Here is a 20,643-nt window from a genome sequence, read left to right on the forward strand (position 1 = left end):
AAGTGAAAATCATAATGAAGAAGAGGTATTTTTTCTGGACTTATACACTGTAGTTTTATTTAAAGGGTAGTTCTCTAGGTAATCAAGGGCTGTTTGTAAAACATGCATGCCCCCCATATGGGATGTCAGTTGTAGTGGCAGCCATTGTGTAAATACGTTTTTTGTCACTGTGACCTTGACCTTTGACCTAGTGACCTGAAAATCAATAGGGGTCATCTGCCAGTGATGATCAATGTACCTATGAAGTTTCATGATTTTAGGCCTAATTATTATTGAGTTATCACCCGGAAACAATTTTACTGTTTCGAATCACTGTGACCTTGACCTTTGATCTAGTTACCTGAAAATCAATAGGGGTCATCTGTCAGTCATGATCAATGTACCTATGAAGTTTCATGATTCTAAGCGTAAGCATTCTTGAGTTATCATCCGGAAACCATTTTACTGTTTCGAGTCTCTGTGACCTTGGCCTTTGACCTAGTGACCTGAAAATCAATAGGGGTCATCTGCCAGTCATGATCAATGAACCTATAAAGGTTCGTGATCCTAGGCGTAAGCATTCTTTAGTTATCATCCGAAAACCATTTCACTGTTTCGAGTCACTGTGACCTTGACCTTTGACCTAGTGACCTGAAAATCGATAGGGGTCATCTGCTTGACATTATCAATGTACCTATGACGTTTCATGATCCTAGGCATAAGCATTCTTGAGTCATCATCCGGAAGTCATTATCCTGTTTCGAGTCACTGTGACCTTGACCTTTGACCTAGTGACCTGAAAATCAATATGGGTCTTATGCCAGTCATGGTCAATGTACCTGTGAAGTTTCATGATCCTAGGCCTAAGCGTTTTTGAGTTATCATCCGGAAACCATCTGGTGGACGGACCGACCGACATGTGCAAAACAATATACCCCCTCTTCTTCGAAGGGGGCATACAAATGTATTTTCTTTAGATGATACGGTATTATGAAGCATGCAATACTAATTAGTGTATGAATACAATGTAACGTAAAAGACAGGGCGTGTACTATTGTTTAGTTTTTAGCGTTATAAACGAATTTTAAGTGCAAAAAACACCAACTACATTATATTTTATTCAGACGACATAAAAATAATAATATAAACCCCGCTGGAAAAATAGAGCTTAATGCAGGCGCACAAAGTGTCCTCCAATATAAGCCTGCTTAGTCCGCACAGGCTTATGGGGAGGTGACAATTTCGGCATTAAATGGATTTTCTCTACGGAGAGAATTCTTTTAAACGAAAAAATCCATAAAAACGGAAAGTGTCTTCCTAGAAATGTTATGGATACAATGCTGATTAATACATAATAAATTATGTCTAAATTGCAATAGGTTTCGGACCAATAAAACAGTCACCACCCAACAGTCACCACCCAACAGTCACCACCCAACAGTCACCACCCAACAGTCACCACCCAACAGTTTGTTGAGAATATTCAGCGTCACGTTTTAACGTGCCAATCTTGCAAACGTGTCGCCTTCAATCGTGTTTGTCGTCGTCTTATCACACTTTCACAGAAGATCAATTCAATTGTCGTCTCCTAAAAAGAAGCCCTAACAGATCGGTATATGCTAATGACATTTAATCAAGTAATTATTTGTTGGACGTTAAAATATTGTTCTCGTGCCACGATTATGTGCATGTTCCACTGTTTATTGTAGTTATGTTTTCTTTTTGATTGATATACACTATTAGATCTGGAGGAATGTTCTGTGATACTTATCATTTATTGGTATAAAAATAATAACACCTTGTCTGATAAAACAGCTTATGTTACCTATCGGCTATTTTATATAAAAAAAAACGTATGAAATGAATCATTGGGATATTGTTTCAACCACATGAAACGTATTATTATAGATCACGCTGTCGATACTGTTTAGTTCAAATAAACATTCTGCAACTATATATTTGCATTCGCTTTTGTAAAGTGTATCATATATGCTTGCGTTTAAACATGGTGTCGTTAAATATATATTTTATTACTTCATTCGCTTTCGTTTAGAAAATTAAATATAGTAATTTTAGTAATGTATGTTTTGCCTCGAAGCTGACAAGAAACCATGGCAACCGCACACGCTTCATGATCCATATAAAGATGTCTGCTTTGTTACTAGATGAACTTTTTTAAACGATCGTCTATAACCGTTAAACTGTGCGTCAATAAAGGAGCTTAGATCTTGGAAAGCTGAGGTTTATTCAGTCCGAACAGGTTAATCAATGCAGACACTTTCCGCTCATAAGGTATTCTTCGTTTAACGAAAGTCTCGTGTTGAGGAAATCCGATGAAAGTGGACATTGTCGCCCATGATCAACCATACATCAATAAAAAATATAGAGTAAAAAAACGGAAAATAGTATTTAAATTGCTTGCTTTTATATAAAAATAAGATTATATAACGATTAAGCTTGTTAAATTTACCTTTCAATAATATATATCGGTGAAGACATAAATTTGTGTAATGTTATACACGATGTGAAAATGTCCCACAATGTCTGTGTATAACTATGTAAATCGGCCAACTAATACAATGGTAAGGTTACCTTTTCATAGTCAAAGGCTGGGGAAAGAATTCTCACGTATCAGAAACTGTATCCGCATGTCTATGTCAGCATCCTATTGGAATACGAAGCCGTCCATATCGTTTCATCTCAAAAGAATTTTAAACATATCGGGTTGTATTTGAATATGTAATTGACTATTGTAACGCCGCGAAAAGATAGTTATTTTATAATTGTGCAGTCAGGAAGAATACCTGGTAAGGTTTGTTGTTGTTTTTTTTTCAAATTGCAATACGAATACTGGTGAATGAAATTAAGCTTTCATTTGGTAAAACCCAGTTTGAAGTATGTTCGCAAAATGTGTTAAAATATAAGCATGTGAAGTCCGAAATCGGGGGCAACACTTCACGCACACGCATACAATCTCGTTTTCCATGAGCTAGCCACAATGTTTTTGTTAAATATTCATTTCTCGTTAAGGATCATTATTTAACCATTTGTTTTACAAAATATTTTTATTGGGAAAGGGTTTGTAACCTATAATCAACTATGATAAGTTATCTCAAAATGAACTCAAGACTATGGATATTGACAAATGATTAGAAAAAAAAACTGATTTGAAACTCAAAACATACTGTTTTTATTTTCCTCAAAAATATTGTTCGTGATTGAGAAATCAATTTTATTGACACATTCAAGTGCGCGTTTGTCAACAGTTTATTCTTGCTTGTCACACGAAATGTGAAATACAAAATCAATCAGGAAATGTATATATTAATTGCGTGAATGTTCTTAATATCTCGTAACCCTAGCTACGTCACGGGCTTCCGGGATCGATTGTTAAGAAAGACGACTTAAAGAGACTCGCTCTGAGAAAACGGCGCTCAATGCATGCGCGTGTACGTTAAATGACGTCCGTGATTAGCCTGTGGAGTCTGCACAGGCTAATCATGGATCAAACTTTCCGCCGTACCTGGATTTCCGTTAAGAAGGGACTTGCTTTAAACGAAGATTACAATGAAAATGGACATTGCCGCTCTTGATTAGCCTTGAGTGGACAGCACAGTCAAATCTGGAACGGCACTTTACGCACTTGCATTAAGACCATTTCTCCCCAAAACATGTTGGGGTATGCTTACTGTAAACGTGTGCGTTTTCGAGTCTTTCTAGGACCCAAAATTGTGTAACTGATCATCGTCACACCAGCATGACTACTGATCCTAACAGTGCATTGACTGCAAAATATCACAAAATAACTTCAAGAGACTTGCTAACAGATTGTTTGTTGTTGAATAGTACCAATTCATGGTTATACTGCATAGTTACAGTACTTGCAATAAATCTAAATTTATTGAAACAAATGAAGAATTTGTTTAAGGCTCTCGGCATTGCAACATGGGTTCTTTGAGAGCAAAACATTACCCGTTACCACTTGGCTATTCTGGCTATTCAAGCTGTATAGGTTTAGTGCTTACTGTCAACGCTACGTTAGGGAGAAGCGTATTTTTAACATTATCCATAAAAAACCGTACAATCGCTTATAAATAATTTTATCCATTTCAATAAAGGTTTATCTGTAAAGTTATCTATGTTTTAACGAATTACTAGTTATTGTAATTTCGCATAATACTTTATTAATTTTTATTCGATCACAGTTTTTGTTAGGGTCATTTTTAAGATGGACAAATAATAGACAAGTGTCCAACATTTTATCAGAGGTTCTACTAAAACAAATGCAATATCTTCCGTGTATTATCTGTTGTTCTGTTCGTATTCTTAAAATTAACAACCAGTAAATAATACACAACACATGGTTCGATTGCAAATGCAACTAGACTAAATAACATGCTGGTTTTCTCGGTAATACACTAGAAGAAACAATCACAACGTTAAGCACAATAGAAATGTAACTTGTGAGCATGAGCTCCTGATGTCGTTTTTTTGTGAAATATGTACCTTAGGCGCTTTAAATAACTTGCTGCATTTTCTACAGGGAGCGAGTATCGACAATTTGGTTATCTGCGTTCTACTCGAGTGCTCAGATTTCAGAAATTGTTGTTTGGAACGTTATGAAAATTGACACAATCGACAGAAGTCATGTCGTTTAATAAGCCTGCCATCGATTTCTTCTCAGCATTTCCATAAAATTTGCGACTCTCTGAAGATTGCAGGTAAAGTTTCCCTGAAAATTACTCTTTAGAACACCCCGGGGGTATTTGACATTCTACCGTCGGAATATATTAACTTTTCTCGTGTTTTCCGATCGACTAAAAGTCTACAGTTTATGTATTGTTTGTCACTGCTTTTGCGAGTTGTTGTTAACAGGGTTGGATACTGTTAAATTTCTCAATGCAACAATATTGGCTTTTACTTTTGTAGCGTTTTTATAACATGCCCAGACAAGAACGTCTTAACCGTTTGATCTTAAGGCAGATGGGAAAAGGTGTAGAACAGTTTCAATAGTATTAAAGCGACGACAGATTTATACGGAGAAGAAATGACCATCGTTTGCAACCGCAGAGAAACTGGTAAATTAAGTTGGAAAGTGATATATAGTATTTTAAAAACCCATTGAAGCGTACCGCCCTAGTAGCGAGATGGGTACAACACGTACGATTCTTCACACTGCAAAAGTAGATTGTATATGATTTCAATGTAATGGGTGTACTTGAGTATTATCTACTCGTATTCATGAACGTTTTCTACACGGGGAAGTTTTCATAATTATGTGCGGCTTGCTATACATTAAGACAGAAATTATTGGACACTTGCTGTTTATAAAGTGAGAAGACGGCGAAAGGTGTTTAAACCTATCTGAACTTTTATCATGGATAAGACATGTGTTTTTGCAATATTTTACGTGACGATGATCTATTTTATTCAAAATGGTAAGTTATTTGCTCATGTATGTTAATGGTTATTCGTGTGTTATGTTGCCAGGTAATTATATCTAGTCGTCTGTGTCTTAAAATATAACTTTACAAAAATGAACATTTGAGCCTAGCTCTAATGTGCGTATATGGTAGTTCCATATTAGCCTGAGCAGTATACACAATCTAATCAGGGACGATACTTTCCGCCTAAAATGGATTTTGGTTTTGAAGAGACTTTCTAAAAATAAAAACAACAGCGGAAAGATCGTCCCTGTTCAGCTGGTGCGAACTGCACAGGCTAATCAGGGTCGATACTTCCCACCTAAAAAAAGTTTTGTTTTGAAGAGACTTCCTTAACATAAAAAAATACCATCAAAGCGGAAAGTGTCGTCCCTGTAAAGCCGGTGCGAACTGCACAGGCTTATCTGAGACGACACTTTACGCACATGCATTCAGACCAGAACGAGGCTCATATACTTGCGTTAAGCATCACACTCGGTATCGTGATCTTCGATTTAATCTATATCGCAACGACATAACTAAACTAAGAGATAAAATTAAAATCAACCAAAATACAACCGAGCTGGTCCGATGCTACGATGGCCGCATGTGGCATACGACCCATTTTCGCATGTCGATGCGCATATGCAACTTCTATAATAAATCTAACGGCACGGTATACCAATGTTTAAAGATGCACAGTCTAGCATACAGGTGGTAGGATCAGGGCCCGTTTTCACGACGCGTCTTACGAAAATATTAAGAACCCTTCACATTTGAGGCACTTATACACTTGATTTTTAGAACGAACGACACGACGTTTAGAACGAACGACACGACGTTTAGAACGAACGACACGACGTTTAGAACGAACATGTGATAGTAGATGAAACTTCGAGTTCGCTTCCTGCAAGACATCAATAGTTTAGAAGCATTATGTAGAGGTCTTTAGGTTAAGGTTATCAAAATGTTTCGTTAACTTAATCGAAATTAATTGCTATTAATTAGGTCGCAATACATCAAACTGTAATTGAACCGGCCCGACCAGTTCATGAAGAATGGAGAATAACAACGAGCAATCTCAGATTTAAAGTTCCGTTTAATTTGATGTTACGTAACTTAAATGTGAAGACGAAAACAATGCGAACGTCAAAACATTTACGGATCTATTACTTGACACGACAAAACTACATGAGTATATATTCCAATTTAAAACCCATTGAAAAATAATGCCTTGCAAATTATTCGTATACATATTTGTACTTTACTTTTGAAAATAAATCAGGAAGAAACACATTCACGCATATGTATTTAGCCGAATTTAAACTATACATTCAGCAACGTTTATTTAACAAGAAACGAAAGTCCATAGTACCAGTTCATCTCGAAACTGCAAGTGGCAGACTAATGAAATTTAAATTTTATAAAGATACTTAGAGCTTCAAAACATAAATTGTGTATTTAAAATACATTTCTTCATCGCTAACAAATTTTACCTTCATAATTGCATACTTTCGTTTATTCGGTTTACAAAGTAAATTAGTCAATACAACAAACGCTTGTTAAAGCTTGGTTTACTATATATATAAGGAATTAGTGTGAGATAATTTTTAAATAATGCAGTATACCAAACAATTTCATATTGACATAATTTCTAACGTCAATATATGAAGTAAAAAGAAAACAAATTTGATTGAAAATCGATAGAAAATCCTTCCGGCAGTGAATTGTTACTCAAATATTTAATCTTCGATATTTTACAAGCAGTGACTTAACGATTCGTGTATAATCATTAAATTCAGACTTAACAACGCAAATATCATATGAGATGCGTTATACGAAAATCGGTCTTATGCCGTACGCGGCCAGCTCAGCTCTAGACCAGTATGCGAATAAGCACAGTCTGGTCAGGATCTAGCCTGTCCTATATAAAGTCAAAAAAATTGTGTTAGTAATAGCGTACATGGTAGCTCACGACCATACGTCGCTTAAGCGCAGGCCAGTCTGCATCTACGCGGCCGCATATGACTCAAGACCCATGCTCGAATGTCCCTCATTTATTAGTCAATATAAGTCCCTATACGGACTTTACTGTAAATGTATGTCGTTTTAAAATGTCACTTAATAAATTAACATTTGTGCAATCTTACAGCTCAAGAACAGTTACTAGGAGAACGCTTATGTCTTCTACCATAGGTTCTTACAATACCAAACAAATCTTATTTATGAATAAGATATGTCGACGTTTCTTTATTCACGTCAAGGTCTGTACAGTATACATAAGTGAAAGTTAACCTATTATTTTCGGTCAAGTTCAGGAATTACGTGATGATTACTTAAGGTCAAGTTATGTTAAAAAAAATTAAGGGACCTCTTTTTCCTGATCACAGTTAGTGCAATAAGTAATGCTCACCTCGTCTGTCAGATCAAGGTCACTACAGTTAGTAAATTTAACCTCTTCTTCCAGGTCTATGTCAGTACAGGGAGGCTAGTCAGCTACTCCAGGATTTGAGGCGTGGATACGAGAGACACGTGCCTCCCACGCGCACTTCCGGCTCGCACGTCTCAGTAAAAATTCACCCTTCCATTGTACGCATTAATGATCTGGTAAGCGATGCGAACAAATGAGTCTCGTTCGAGATAAAGAAACAATACATGTTGTGATTATGTTTTGAAATATGTTGAACACTACATTTAAAAATATTTGTGGAAAGATTCAGTTCGAAAATGTAGGGTAAAGACTGAACTTTCCACCAATAACACGCTGCTGCTTTTTCTGATTAATAAACATTAGAACTTTGTTACGTTTTAGGACGTTTTTTAATTCTACTACAAAGCAAACGTTTCAGGCACTTTATCATCGGTGAAGTATGCTTTTTATCTGCGCATGCGCGAAGTCTGGTCAGGAGCTACCCTGTTCAATAAAACAACGAAACCGTGACTTTATGTTGGACATGGTAGCTCCTGGCCAGACAGGGCGATTTCGCAAGCTGGTCTGGAGCTAGGTAGGAAGAAAACATATGACATAAGACCCAATTTTTCATGACTTGGCATAATTGTTACAATACAAAGAGCTGACTATACATCTGTTTGTTTAATTGTTGTATTAAAAAAATCGTGGAATTGTGCAACCAACGATATAGACTCCTGTTGGCTTAAGTAATAACATCTGATCAAGCAAATAATATTGCCCTTTAAGGAGATATTTTAGTCTCCGGTTTCCAAGATCAATTTCTCGGCGAATAAACATGATATGTGATTAAACGTGTTACTATTCAATTATATATCAATCTTAAAGAGGAGTCCTTTTGAACAAAAGTGTGGTCACAAAAACTTCCTGGAAAACAAAAAAAAAACAATGCAAATACTAAACCTTCTAATTACTCATAAAGGACATTTCGTTGTTGTTGTTTTTTATGCCGACGTATTGTCATAAAAGAAAGATTTTGGTTTCAAAATGTCCGAGACTTGTGTTTTGTTTATAATAAAAATACGTTGCCATGTTCGCAATATTACAATGTCTTTGAAGATTTTAGCACGTGGGCTTTATGTTCGTTAATTGTTTGTGTATCTTATTGATCCCTAATGGCGCGGATCTAATAAACCGGAAACAGCAATTACACGGGAAAGCTTCCTGAGATAGTGATGTCGTAAACCACGGCTCACTTACGGTTTCCAGACGACATTTGATTTTCTTAACGAAGCCACTGTTTTGCGCGACAAAAACAATAAAACGAGTTAATCATATAATAATATCACCCTTGTCTATCAATTATGGAAGTTTTAAAGACGCTGACAGAGTCTGAAGGAAATTTATATTTTAAATTGAGCAGTGGCCTGGGAAAAGGGGTTTAATGCATGTACGTAATGTGTCGTCCCAGATTAGCCTGTGCAGTCCGCGCAGGCTAATCAGGGACGACACTTTCCGCATTTATGATACTCTGTTTGAAGAAAGTCTCTTCTTAGCGGTCTAGCAGTTTAGGCGGAAAGTGCTGACCCTGATTAGCCTGTGCGGATTGCACAGGCGAATCTTGGAAGACACTTTATTCACTTGTATTAAACCCCTTTTTACAGAGCACGGCTCACATGTAGCTTTGTTTAAATATTGGTTTAAAAGAAATAGCCAATCGCCTGTTACATTTAATCGAAAACGCAGAATTTGAGAATGCCTATAAAAATTAAAGTACTTAGTATAAAAGGACGTTTTTAAAGAATGGAAGTGTACGTCTCGGCAAATTGGAACTTTATGCAAGCAAACTCCGACTGACCGTTGAAAGATTGCTTTATATGGATCTTGTAAATGGATCTTTCATAAACATCTTTCATAACATTTACGAACAAAAAATGTTCTTAACCCATTTATGCCAAGCGTCTAGAAAAAGGCATTGGCAAACAGCGTAGACCCAGATGAGACGCCGCATGATGCGGCGTCTCATCAGGGTCTGCGCTGTTTGCTTACAGGAATTTCTGTAAGAAATATTCTAAATATAGAAATAAATATACTAGACATACCTAATTTTGGAAATAAATTGATCAAATTTAGAAGGATGGGTGGGTCCACTAGGCATAAATGAGTTAAACTTCCCCTTATTTATCACAATTCTTACCTGGCGTGGACCGAAGTAAGTCTGTAAAGATAACCGAAATTTGGATAAATCTTTTTAAATGATAACCAATTGATTGTTTGATATGCACGAACTTAACTGAATATTTTGTACCGGAACTTATACATGAGTCGTGTTCTGAGAAAACTGGGCTTAATGCATGTGCGTAAAGTGTCGTCCCAGATTAGCCTATGCAGTCCGCACAGGCTAATCAATGACGACACTTTCCGCCTAAATTGGATTTTTGCTAAGAAGAGACTTCATTTTAACGAAAAATGTCATAAAGCGGAAAGTGTCGTCCCTAATTAGCCTGTGCAGACCGCACAGTCTAATCTGGGACGACTCTTCACGCACATGCATTAAGCCCAGTTTTCGCAGAACACGACTCATATAATCAAAAGTTTTAGATTTTCGTTAATTTCATTTTCAACTGAATTTTGTATGCCAACCAAATGATAAGCCCAGAAGACTTTTTCAAAAATTAAACATTTCCTTCTGCCATAAACACAGCGATGCACGATTTCTGGATACATTAAGTTCTGAAAACAACTTGGCTCAATACATGTGCGTTAAGTGCCGTCCCAGATTAGAATGTGCACTCCGCACAGGCTAATCAAGGACGAGAGTTTTCGCGAAGACTGAACTTTCGTTTAGAAGAGATCTCATTTAAACGAAAAAGTCCACAAAAGCGGAAAGTGACGGTCCTCATCAGCCTGAGCGGGCTGCACAAGCTAATCTGGGACAATTTACGCACATGCATTAATCCCAGTTCACCTAGAACGAGGTTCATTTTATTTATATTTGTTACATTTTTTTCAGAATGAGAACAGAGAAGCTTTATCAGCGACGATCAGCCTGTCAATGGTAACCATGTTACTTCCTTCGTAAAATAATAAACGAAGTTCCACGACACTCCTGATTCAATTTATTCAATCGCGATCAAACTGTAAAGTCATGAAAGTGGAGACTATCAGATGTTCACGACGCGACTCATGTTTTCAATCATCATTCCACAATTTAACCGCGCTCTGAAAGTAAAGGGGCCTTTAAAGGGGCCTTTTCACAGATTTTGGCATTTTTTTAACTTATTCATTAAATGCTTTATATTGATAAATGTAAACATTGGATCGTAAAAGCTCCAGTAAAAAATCAAGAATAAAATTAAAAAAAGGAAAAGAATATTGCCCGGAGCAGGTTTCGAACCAGTGACCCCTGGAGTCCTGCCAGAGTCCTGAAGTAAAAACGCTTTAGCCTACTGAGCTATTCCGCCGAGTACACATATTTGACGTATTTTATACCTTATATAAGCAATCTTCGTAGTTTCACAAAATTTAGCGACAAAAACAGAACTCTCCAAATTATTCAATCGTTTCGCGTTGCAACGCTTTATAATTTTTAGGTTTTAAAATCGTCAAAAGATGCATATAATGGCTATATTAGACCATGGTAAATGTTCAGTATTACTGTTTCCTCACAAATATCATAACTAGAACGAAAATTTGCGAATCTGAAACAACTTTTTTCAATTTTGTCAATTTACCAAAGCGTGAAAAGATCCCTTTAATTCATTGCGTAAAGTATCGTTACATATTAGCATGTGCAATCCGCGATCAGGGACTGTACACATTCAGTCCGGCTTTCTCGGAACGCGGCTTATTTACAGCATCCTATTGTGTGATATCGTCATGCAGCCGCTACAAACGTCATTATCGTCATCAGTATACAATAATTATCATCTTTTTCATAATCACCATTTACATCATTATTAACATCATTCAAAAAACGAAACATAAGCGACGCCAACTTTGAAACGACCATTCAGATCGAATTCATTTATATATGTGCTACGGCATCAACGTGGCGCCTTTATTTTTCTTCTTTTTACAACAATCAATTAAATCAAAGCGGGCATGATTAGTGGCTCTAGTTATTTCACTAACTTAAAACAATTGTTTTCATTCTCCTAGAATTGGTCTGACCTGCGCCTAGGCTGGAACCCGGCTCAGTATGCCGGCGTTGAGAAACTCTACCTGCCCGCCGACACCATCTGGCTACCGGATATCACCGTACATAACACGTGAGTTCATGAGGGTTAGGGTAAGAAGTGGCCTGCGTCTTATGGAGTATGTTCAAGTAGGACTAAAAAAACCTAAAATGGGTCCACTCACACCGTTTTTATGTTCAAATTGCAATTACCAATGTTTGAAAAAATGCATTTAAATGTAGTTTATGAATTTATTTTTTGTTAAAGTAAACTAACGGGGAAAATGTTCCATTAATGCTATATATTATATTGTTATAAACATTATTTTACGAGTCGCTACGTGTTAAAATGGGTAATACCGGTATGCCATATGCGGACAGCGCAGCACCGGAGTAGGCTGCGCATGCGCATTTGCGCAGTCTGGTCATCTAAACAATCAAGACAGATTGTGTGAACTTAATAGCGGACATAATGGCTCCTCAGCATCGCATAAGAATGCAGATGCATTTCTGGAGCTACTATGTTCGAACATGTTATAAGGCGGCTCTTAACACAATCGTGTGTGACTTTATGAGAAGCTTCCGTGGCGGTGTATTCGTGTTAATACACAGTGTAATTTCAGGAAAACGTGTACCTCAATGTTTCTTTCAAAAGCATATCAACTTACGATTTACTTCGTTTAAACTTGTTGCGGCTAATTGTGTCGATACAGATTCATGCAATTTAGTGAATGTGGAAACAATGACGCTGTCTGCTTTCAAAACAGTATGAATTACATTTGATTTTACTTTTTGTCAATCGCATCTGGATATTCCAGAGTTGAGGGTTTAATGCCGGAACATAGCACGAGCCAACTCGTGGAGGTCTCGCACATAGGTCACGTGCTCATGGTCTCGGTGCTGCACGCAGAGACCTACTGCAAGATGACGCTCACTGGATACCCACGTGACGTTCACGAGTGTGACGTCATCATCGGCTCGTGGATGTACTCAGGTGGGTACAGTGTCAGTTGGTTAAGAAATATAAAAATGGCAGAGTGAGTAAGGTAAATTGGGAATTTTCAGAGTTACACCGGTTCAGATTAGTGTTAGATATAGCATAAAAATAACGGTTTCGTTTTGTATTATATGGCATTAAGGTAGCGTCTATATAAAGGTCTAGTGTTGCAGTGGTGTAGTTGATATTGTGTCCGCCTAGCGATCGGGAAGTCACGGGTTCGAGCCCTATTGTGGGAGCGTTCTTTAGATTTCCCCCATAGACTACAAATACTGTTTTTAGTCCCAGGAAACGGACTCGAGAGCGTTTCAAATAAGTATTAGGCTTTCTATGCAATCAAGCTTAAATAAATTGGTTTAAACTAAAGGTCTAGTGTTGAAGACCGTTGTGGATGTATTGATTGTGAAGGCATAGTTGTAGAAGACATACTTGTAGTGATGGAATTGTAGTAGAGCGATATGCATTATAAATGTAACCGCATATTATTAGTGACGATAATGCTCTTGGCTGTAGATGTGGCAGTAGTAGTTCTAGTGATGATAATGTAATTGGTTTTAGATTTGGCAGTAAAAGTGTTTGTGGTAATATGGAGTTGGTTTTAGATGTGGCAGTATAATGTAAATGGTGATAATGGAATTTGTTGTAGATGTTGCACTTTAGATTAAGTAGTGATAATGTAAGTTAGCCTTGTTCTGTGAAAACGGGGTGTAATATACGTGCGTAAAGCGTTTTCCAGATTACCTTATGCACAGGCTAATAATGGAAGACACTTTCCGCTTTTATGTTTTTTCGGCGGAGTTGATTAACCCAGCTTTACACCTTTAATGACCTTAACATAACGCCAGCAGACCCGAATGAATACATTCGCAATATTCCTTTGGCCGATTTTCAGAATAATCCCCCGGAACATTGGCAACCTTATTGCGTCTTTGAAATATAGGATGAAACACTAAATAGTGATTTGCGGACTACTCTCTGTATGTGAAACCGAAACATAGACACACATTTTGGCCAAGTTGAAATTCCGCATTACCCGCAAATTCCATCCCCAAGACTTAAAGGGTCAGAGCTGGGTCATTAAATCTTCAGGGAAGACGGAATGTACTATCAATAAACGCCCTATGTGTATCACACAGTTTTGCTTTGAAGATATCAAATAACACGAGATATCAAATTTGTATCCTCGAACACTATTATACTTTTATGTGGTTTTATGCAGGAGAATTTCATAACAAACATTTCAAGTGGTGCATATGCGACTATTAAAAGAATAAAGAACACAACCGTTCTTATTTTATTTAATTTAATAACTTAGAAAACATTTCGACCTTTATTTTAAAGTCAGGATATACGCCGAATATCTGAATATCTTTTTCAGAGATAATTCTTGTTTTCGTTTAAAGTAAGTCTCTTCTTTGCTCAAATCCAGTTAAGGCGCAGAGTGGCGTCTCTGGTTGTATATCTGGCATTAGTAAAGGGAGTGTTAATAGCGAAAAGAAACTCAGTTCACGTTGTTCACATGATCTTGGTGGAGGTGGTGTCTGGAAACTATTGTCGGTTTGGTAGTGTGATAGTAGGAGATAAAGCGCTTGAAGTAGCAACAGAGGTACTGCCCATGTATTTGAGCTTCACATTATGTGTGAGTCCATTAATAATGTCATTGAATGGGGCGCCATGCATGTGCGTTTACAAAAGACTCCCTTAAAACGAAAAATTCAATTAAAGCGCTATGTGCCGTTCATGATGAATCTGTGCGTATTGCACTGACTTATCTTGGACAACACTTTGCGCACGTGCATTAAACCCGTTTTCTCAACAAGTCTCAATTTCTAAGATCGCCCTGTGCGTTATTCCAGCCAAGTTCCTGATACTCGAATCTTGGGCCGGCGGGACTATGATTGAGGACGTGCCCTTGTCCGCAAACATCGACGAAGCAATTCCGGCCCGCGATGGACGGAGCTGGAATCTGCTAGGACGCGCCGGCAGAGCAAAGATTCAACTTGTTACCTACGAGTGCTGCCCAGGTATTTAAAACGTGCGTCATTTAAGCACATAGTGGGGCAAGTTATAAGATTCCTTTAAGGAACATGGTATATTTTTGCAAGCAAGTTTGTGCATGAAACTTTTTTTCTTTTTTTTTATGTTGACGCCTTAGTCATTCATATAAAGAAATAAATTATTAAATGTACTTAAACACATTTAATAAATAAAGTGTGTTTAGATGCATTATATTTTCTTATAACATGCGTCTAGATTATCAAAATTAAGCTCGTACGCTACTCAATTTACCATCTGAAATTAACATCTGTGTACTCAAATATCTGTTCTTAACTATTTACAGTTAAACATAGCTATTTAGAAGTCGGAAAGGCTGTCTAAAATACTTCCAAATAAGCAAGTTGGAAATAGCGATTTTCTATCGTAAATATTAAGAAATACATTTGTATATTTATGTTTTATTATTAAATACACTTTCTTTAATTAAAGTGTAAATATTTCATTGATGCTTGGTCAATAAACGACCATCTGTCGTTGTGCTGGGCGGCTATCACACCACTCGTGCTAACGACATCGCGTTAAATTCACTACGCATTACACCATCAAGGGGTTTTTAACTGTCAAATGGACAACGATAATTTATCGAAAATTATTATTTCAAGTAAAATCCTCTTTAGATGAGCAGTACGTTCAGTTACGCATCTCACTGACCTTGAAGCGCCACGCCCCCTACCTGTCCACGCAGCTCTGGTTGTTCTTCCTGCTACTACCGGCGCTCACCGCTTTTCAGTTTCTCATTCTACCGGACAACGACAACAGAATCGTTTACGGTAATGGCTGAGGAAAAATGCATACATTGACTTGACTATATCTCCATAAAACTATGTATATATTTTTATTTTAATATAGTCGCAATAGTCGTTAGTCTGAAAATGTGTGTTACACAATCGCATGTTAGACTGAAACGCTGGTTGTACCTAGGGATTAGTTGCGTTGTAATCAGGTCAATGGTTCCAGTGAAATAACGCAAAATGACGATTATCATGTGCGGTTCATACAATTGCATGCATGACTCTTGCCGCGTAGCTTATTAATTAACAATTGGGTAGGTGTGAGGCTCGGGTGGTCCTACTGGTTTGCATAGACCGCTCAAATGCAGTTGTCCCAGTTTTTGGCATTTAATAAATAGTATATGTATAAAGTAACTCGCCATAGAGTCGATTTTGCCCTTGGGTCGAAACAGTTTGGCAATGTAGATTGTAAAGTGAAGTTTTGTTTTAAATTTAAATTTCATTGTTAAATGTACTCAAATTTTAAAATTTCCTAAATACATTGTAATCAAACATTTTCTAACGATGGCATTTGATATTAACAGTATTAATAATTTCTGGTGACGCTAAATTAATAATACTCAATTATAGATCAGCTATAAACCATCGGCATTTAGGCCACATGCATATAACAGCATTCACCCATGACTGTATATTAAAAAAAGTACTTTGTTCTGTAATAATAGAAGTTGTCGCACTGCTGTTTTACATATTGCAGGTCTGGTGGTCGTGCTGGCTCACCTGGTGTTCTTCGTACACGTCTCTTCAATGGTTCCGTTTTCGTTTGAACCGCCTCGTATCGGTAAGATAAAAAACCAACAGCTCGAAAATATAGACTGGTGATATTAATTTCACATTTCATTTAAGGTGTAAACAGTTAAAAACAATAAATTTTAGAAAAATGTTTTTTCCTTTTAGAACTTTTTTTTTAAATATGTATGTTTTCTTATGTACAATTAAGTAGTATAATAAGTTTTATGAACGTGTTCTATTAGTTGTTATTTTAACGTTTTGACTCTGGTTGACTTTTTTCAATCAAATGGTCAAACAATATTTTTTGAGAGCTCTAAGTTTAAACTAGATTTGATTTTGTTTCAAGTTTATCCACGCAAAAAAATAGAACAGTATTTCGACACCAGCATTGCTGTACCAAACACTATACGAACTGTCAGTGATGACTGAAGAACCAAATGGGCCATGCTCAATGAAAATGGGGTTTAATGCATGTGCGAAAAGTGTCGCTCCGGATCCACCTGTTCAGTCTGCGCAGGCTAATCAGGGACAACCCTTTCCTCCTAGACTGGATTTATTCTAAGAATACACTTTCTTTTAACAGAAAATATCATAAAAGCGGAAAGTGTCGTCCATGATTAGCCTGTGCGAACTACACTGACTTATCTGGGACGACACTTTACGCACATGTATTACGTCCCGTTTTCCCAGAACGATGCCCAAGGAGACCTGTATAGTTGTAAATGTTTGCAGGTATCCTAGCAACCGTTAATCTCGTTGTGTCCGCCATCGCCCTTCTGATGTCCATCGTCATTGCGAAGACAGCGACCGCTCCGAACAAACTCTGCCTCAAACTGATACAAGTACGTTCGTTTATTATATGAGCAGCGTTCTGGGCTTAATGCATGTGGGTAAAATATTGTCCTGGATTAGCCTGTGCATTCCGCACAGGCTAATCAGGGAAGACACTGTGCGCCTAAACTGGATTTTCGGTTTCAAGTAACTTCGTAAAAACGCACACTCTTTAAACCCCGTTTTCCCAGAGCAATGCTTATGAAGTAGTTATGGTGTTCAATGCTACAAAACACACACTTCAGGGTTTTAAGCAATCTCGTTACAATCATCTCCAGCCTGTCGCTGCTCTACATATATAAGTCATGAACCGCCATCGAATGGGGCTGATCTTATAATATCATTCTTATGATATTTTCTCTAAGCGAATTGTGGAAACTAGTACCTTATTAAACAAACTGCAAACGTATTGTCGAAAACGCACACGTATATCGCATTTTCATGAAAGTTCTTATTTCGATTTTTCGTCAAAACATTCGCATTGTTATCATTTGTTTCCGGAAAGGGCGTGTTTTCGAATTTCTGATTCTTGCACTCCAATTCGAAATAAAGCATGGTCTTAAAAGGAGCAGGTCTATGATAGTTTGCACTATTGTATAAATCTCGATATGTTTCTGTGTTTAGTTCCTTCCGTGCTGCGGTATCCAAGATCATTCCGCGGAATCAGTCACCGGGAAGCACTTTCGACCACCAAAGCCATCTGATGAAACCAAACACCTCATGACACCAAACGACACCAACGCCGTCGAATACATTGAACTAGTCGATACACATAATAAGACGAAATCTTCAGAAAGTCAATTACTAACAAACATTCACAAAGAAATAGCATGCATAAAAGACATAATGCGAGACAATCTTCAAAAGAAACAATATCTAGAAACCTCGCGTAGAACGTGCAATCTTCTAGATAATGTTTTATTATGTGTATTATTGTTTTCCTTAATTGTCAACATAATTGTTTTAGTAGTGCTGTAAGTGCATACAATCTTAATTAAAATATATTTATACGGAAATACAAATTATATTTAATCCACTCAGTGACTGATTGCATTTTCGACGCACTAGAAATGTTGCTATGCTACTATAAAGCACGGATGCTGAAAACATGATGTAAAAATGATGTTACAAAATGATGTTACTTTTGTCTTCATGTCACTGCTTATTTTAATATATACGAATTTACTGTTATACAGTATGAATGTACTCAGATATGCGGATGCCATTAAACTAGAAATATTCGTTTGTTCTTTTAAAATACTAAGGTCATTTTTGTTAATGGCTTTTGGCTGTGAAAACGTTTGAACAATTAATAAGTTGTAAGCTATCAATACTTTAGAGTTATACCTGATGTATTGCCAATTATAATTCTAATCGAAACCATTGTTTTCAGCAGATATGTTTGATACCTTGTAATGTGAGCTGTTTTTTCTGCTAATAATGAAACTTTGAAGATAGAAAAAAATAATATATCATGCGAATACTGCAGAATACAATATTGTTGTTTTGCAAGAAATATGTATTTATAAAATACCAATATATTGTGTATTTCAATGTCTTTTCTGCTTCATTTGATCTCACTGACTGGAATTAAACTTTATATTTTAAAGAAAATAATTTTTGTAATAAACAATTACATGGATTTATAAAACGAATTGTTCATACTTTGAAATCTGCCACTCAGTGTATTAACGTCGAATATTTAATCGTAGATTTTGGATAGTTCACAAATAATAATAAAATCACATATATTTACATAACAAAAAATACGTTTGGGGAACTCGTCGTTAAACTTCCAACTGTTCAAAAAGTCTGAAATCAAAATCAACCATTTTTCCTTTGCCATTCCGACTTGTATGCCGAACCTGCTTTAATTGTTTAGTGAAAGCAATCCACATTTTGTAAGCAAATTTAACGAAACGATCCCAAGAGTTCCGTCGTTACAGCACTGTCAGAAATTAGCACCCTTCGTATGAAGATAAAATAAATGCGCAAATGTAAACGGAAATAATAATGTACTCACAGAGAAAAGAAGCCAAGTATATTGAGTTCTGTGCAAACCGACACAAGCATATGCAAATAAAACAAACGGATGTGTGTTCGTGCCAGCTATTGAAATGTTTTGACAAAGATAATATGTAGATAGAACGTGAGTACATTTAACAATCAAATTTAAATTCCATTTGCATTCTTTTTTGTGTTATTATATTATAGTTTTGTTATTGATATTTTAAATTTAAATGTTTCAAGCCCTATCTGTACGAAATTTACAGGCGATGGCCCGAAGCTTCAAACAAAACCATTGCTACCTTACAGATACACATGAGCCTCGCTCTGGGAAATCGGGGCTAAATGCATTAGCGTAAATTGCCCTGCCAGCTAAGTCTAAGGAGTCCGCACAGGCTAATAAGGGACGAGACTATCCGCTCAATTGGATTTATAATAAGAAGATTCTTCCTTTAATCAAAAATAATATTAAAGCCGATTTATCACTGATTAGCATGTGCAGACTGCACAAGCTAATTTGGTACCACACTTTACGTACATGCATAAGGCATCCATTTCAAGAGCCCGGTTCAAATATTTCAATGGACAGCTTATTCAAGATTCATTCTTTATAGACACTCCAAACATTTTTTTTAAATAATTACATGTTTCTTGAATTGTTCTTGTCGCTTCATTAGGAAAATCAATTGTCTGCACTCAGGAAGAGGGACGTGAATAACGGTATAACAACCTCAGAAAGCTTTTCGGAATAATTGTTGTTAAGACGTATGCAAACGACAAACTCTTTCATTTGAAAGGACTATATTACCGGTAATAATGAATAATAATAAATAATACCAAATAAATAAATAAGAAGCGTTTGTCGTAAATAATAGTGCAAATACCTGTACACCAAACTTATCGTTAACAAATTGTGTTCCCCACACCACATGTGAAGGAAATTTTTCAACATTTTTTAAAGCTTAACCCTATAATTAGTTGAGGCCGTTGCAATGGAACGATGTGATAGCCATGTATTTAAAGATCTAAAAAAAAGCCGAAAATGACCCTGAAACATGTTACATCGCCCATATATAGGCGCCATCGAAGAACAACCATCATTTAAACGAATTATCTCATCCCCGCCATGCTGATGCATATAATATAATCAGTAATTTCTAGCTAATACATTCTACCAAACGGCTGTCCCCTGTTACTGATAGGGTATTGACATGCTCAAACCAAACATGCAAATTATA

The 20,643-nt window shown here is 36.7% G+C and overlaps 1 protein-coding gene across 2 annotated transcripts; it reads left to right on the forward strand.

The window, feature by feature from the left end:
* The first annotated feature begins 4,585 nt into the window (after positions 1-4,585).
* Positions 4,586-18,639, forward strand: LOC127861051 (acetylcholine receptor subunit alpha-like). 2 transcript variants are annotated; one of them, XM_052399410.1, is made up of 10 exons: positions 4,586-4,700; positions 7,870-8,009; positions 10,826-10,870; positions 11,974-12,083; positions 12,808-12,983; positions 14,843-15,010; positions 15,662-15,814; positions 16,533-16,616; positions 17,300-17,409; positions 18,023-18,639. In XM_052399410.1, the coding sequence occupies exons 3-10, from the start codon at positions 10,868-10,870 to the stop codon at positions 18,374-18,376; spliced, it is 1,158 nt and encodes a 385-aa protein (XP_052255370.1). In that variant the 5' UTR covers positions 4,586-4,700; positions 7,870-8,009; positions 10,826-10,867; the 3' UTR covers positions 18,377-18,639. The 2 variants fall into 2 exon arrangements, with proteins under 2 accessions (XP_052255370.1, XP_052255369.1); XM_052399409.1 differs by lacking the exon at positions 4,586-4,700 and adding an exon at positions 4,772-5,417.
* The last annotated feature ends 2,004 nt before the right edge of the window (positions 18,640-20,643 follow it).

The sequence above is a fragment of the Dreissena polymorpha genome, chromosome 15 (genome assembly GCF_020536995.1).
Source record: "Dreissena polymorpha isolate Duluth1 chromosome 15, UMN_Dpol_1.0, whole genome shotgun sequence".
Taxonomy (NCBI): domain Eukaryota; kingdom Metazoa; phylum Mollusca; class Bivalvia; order Myida; family Dreissenidae; genus Dreissena; species Dreissena polymorpha.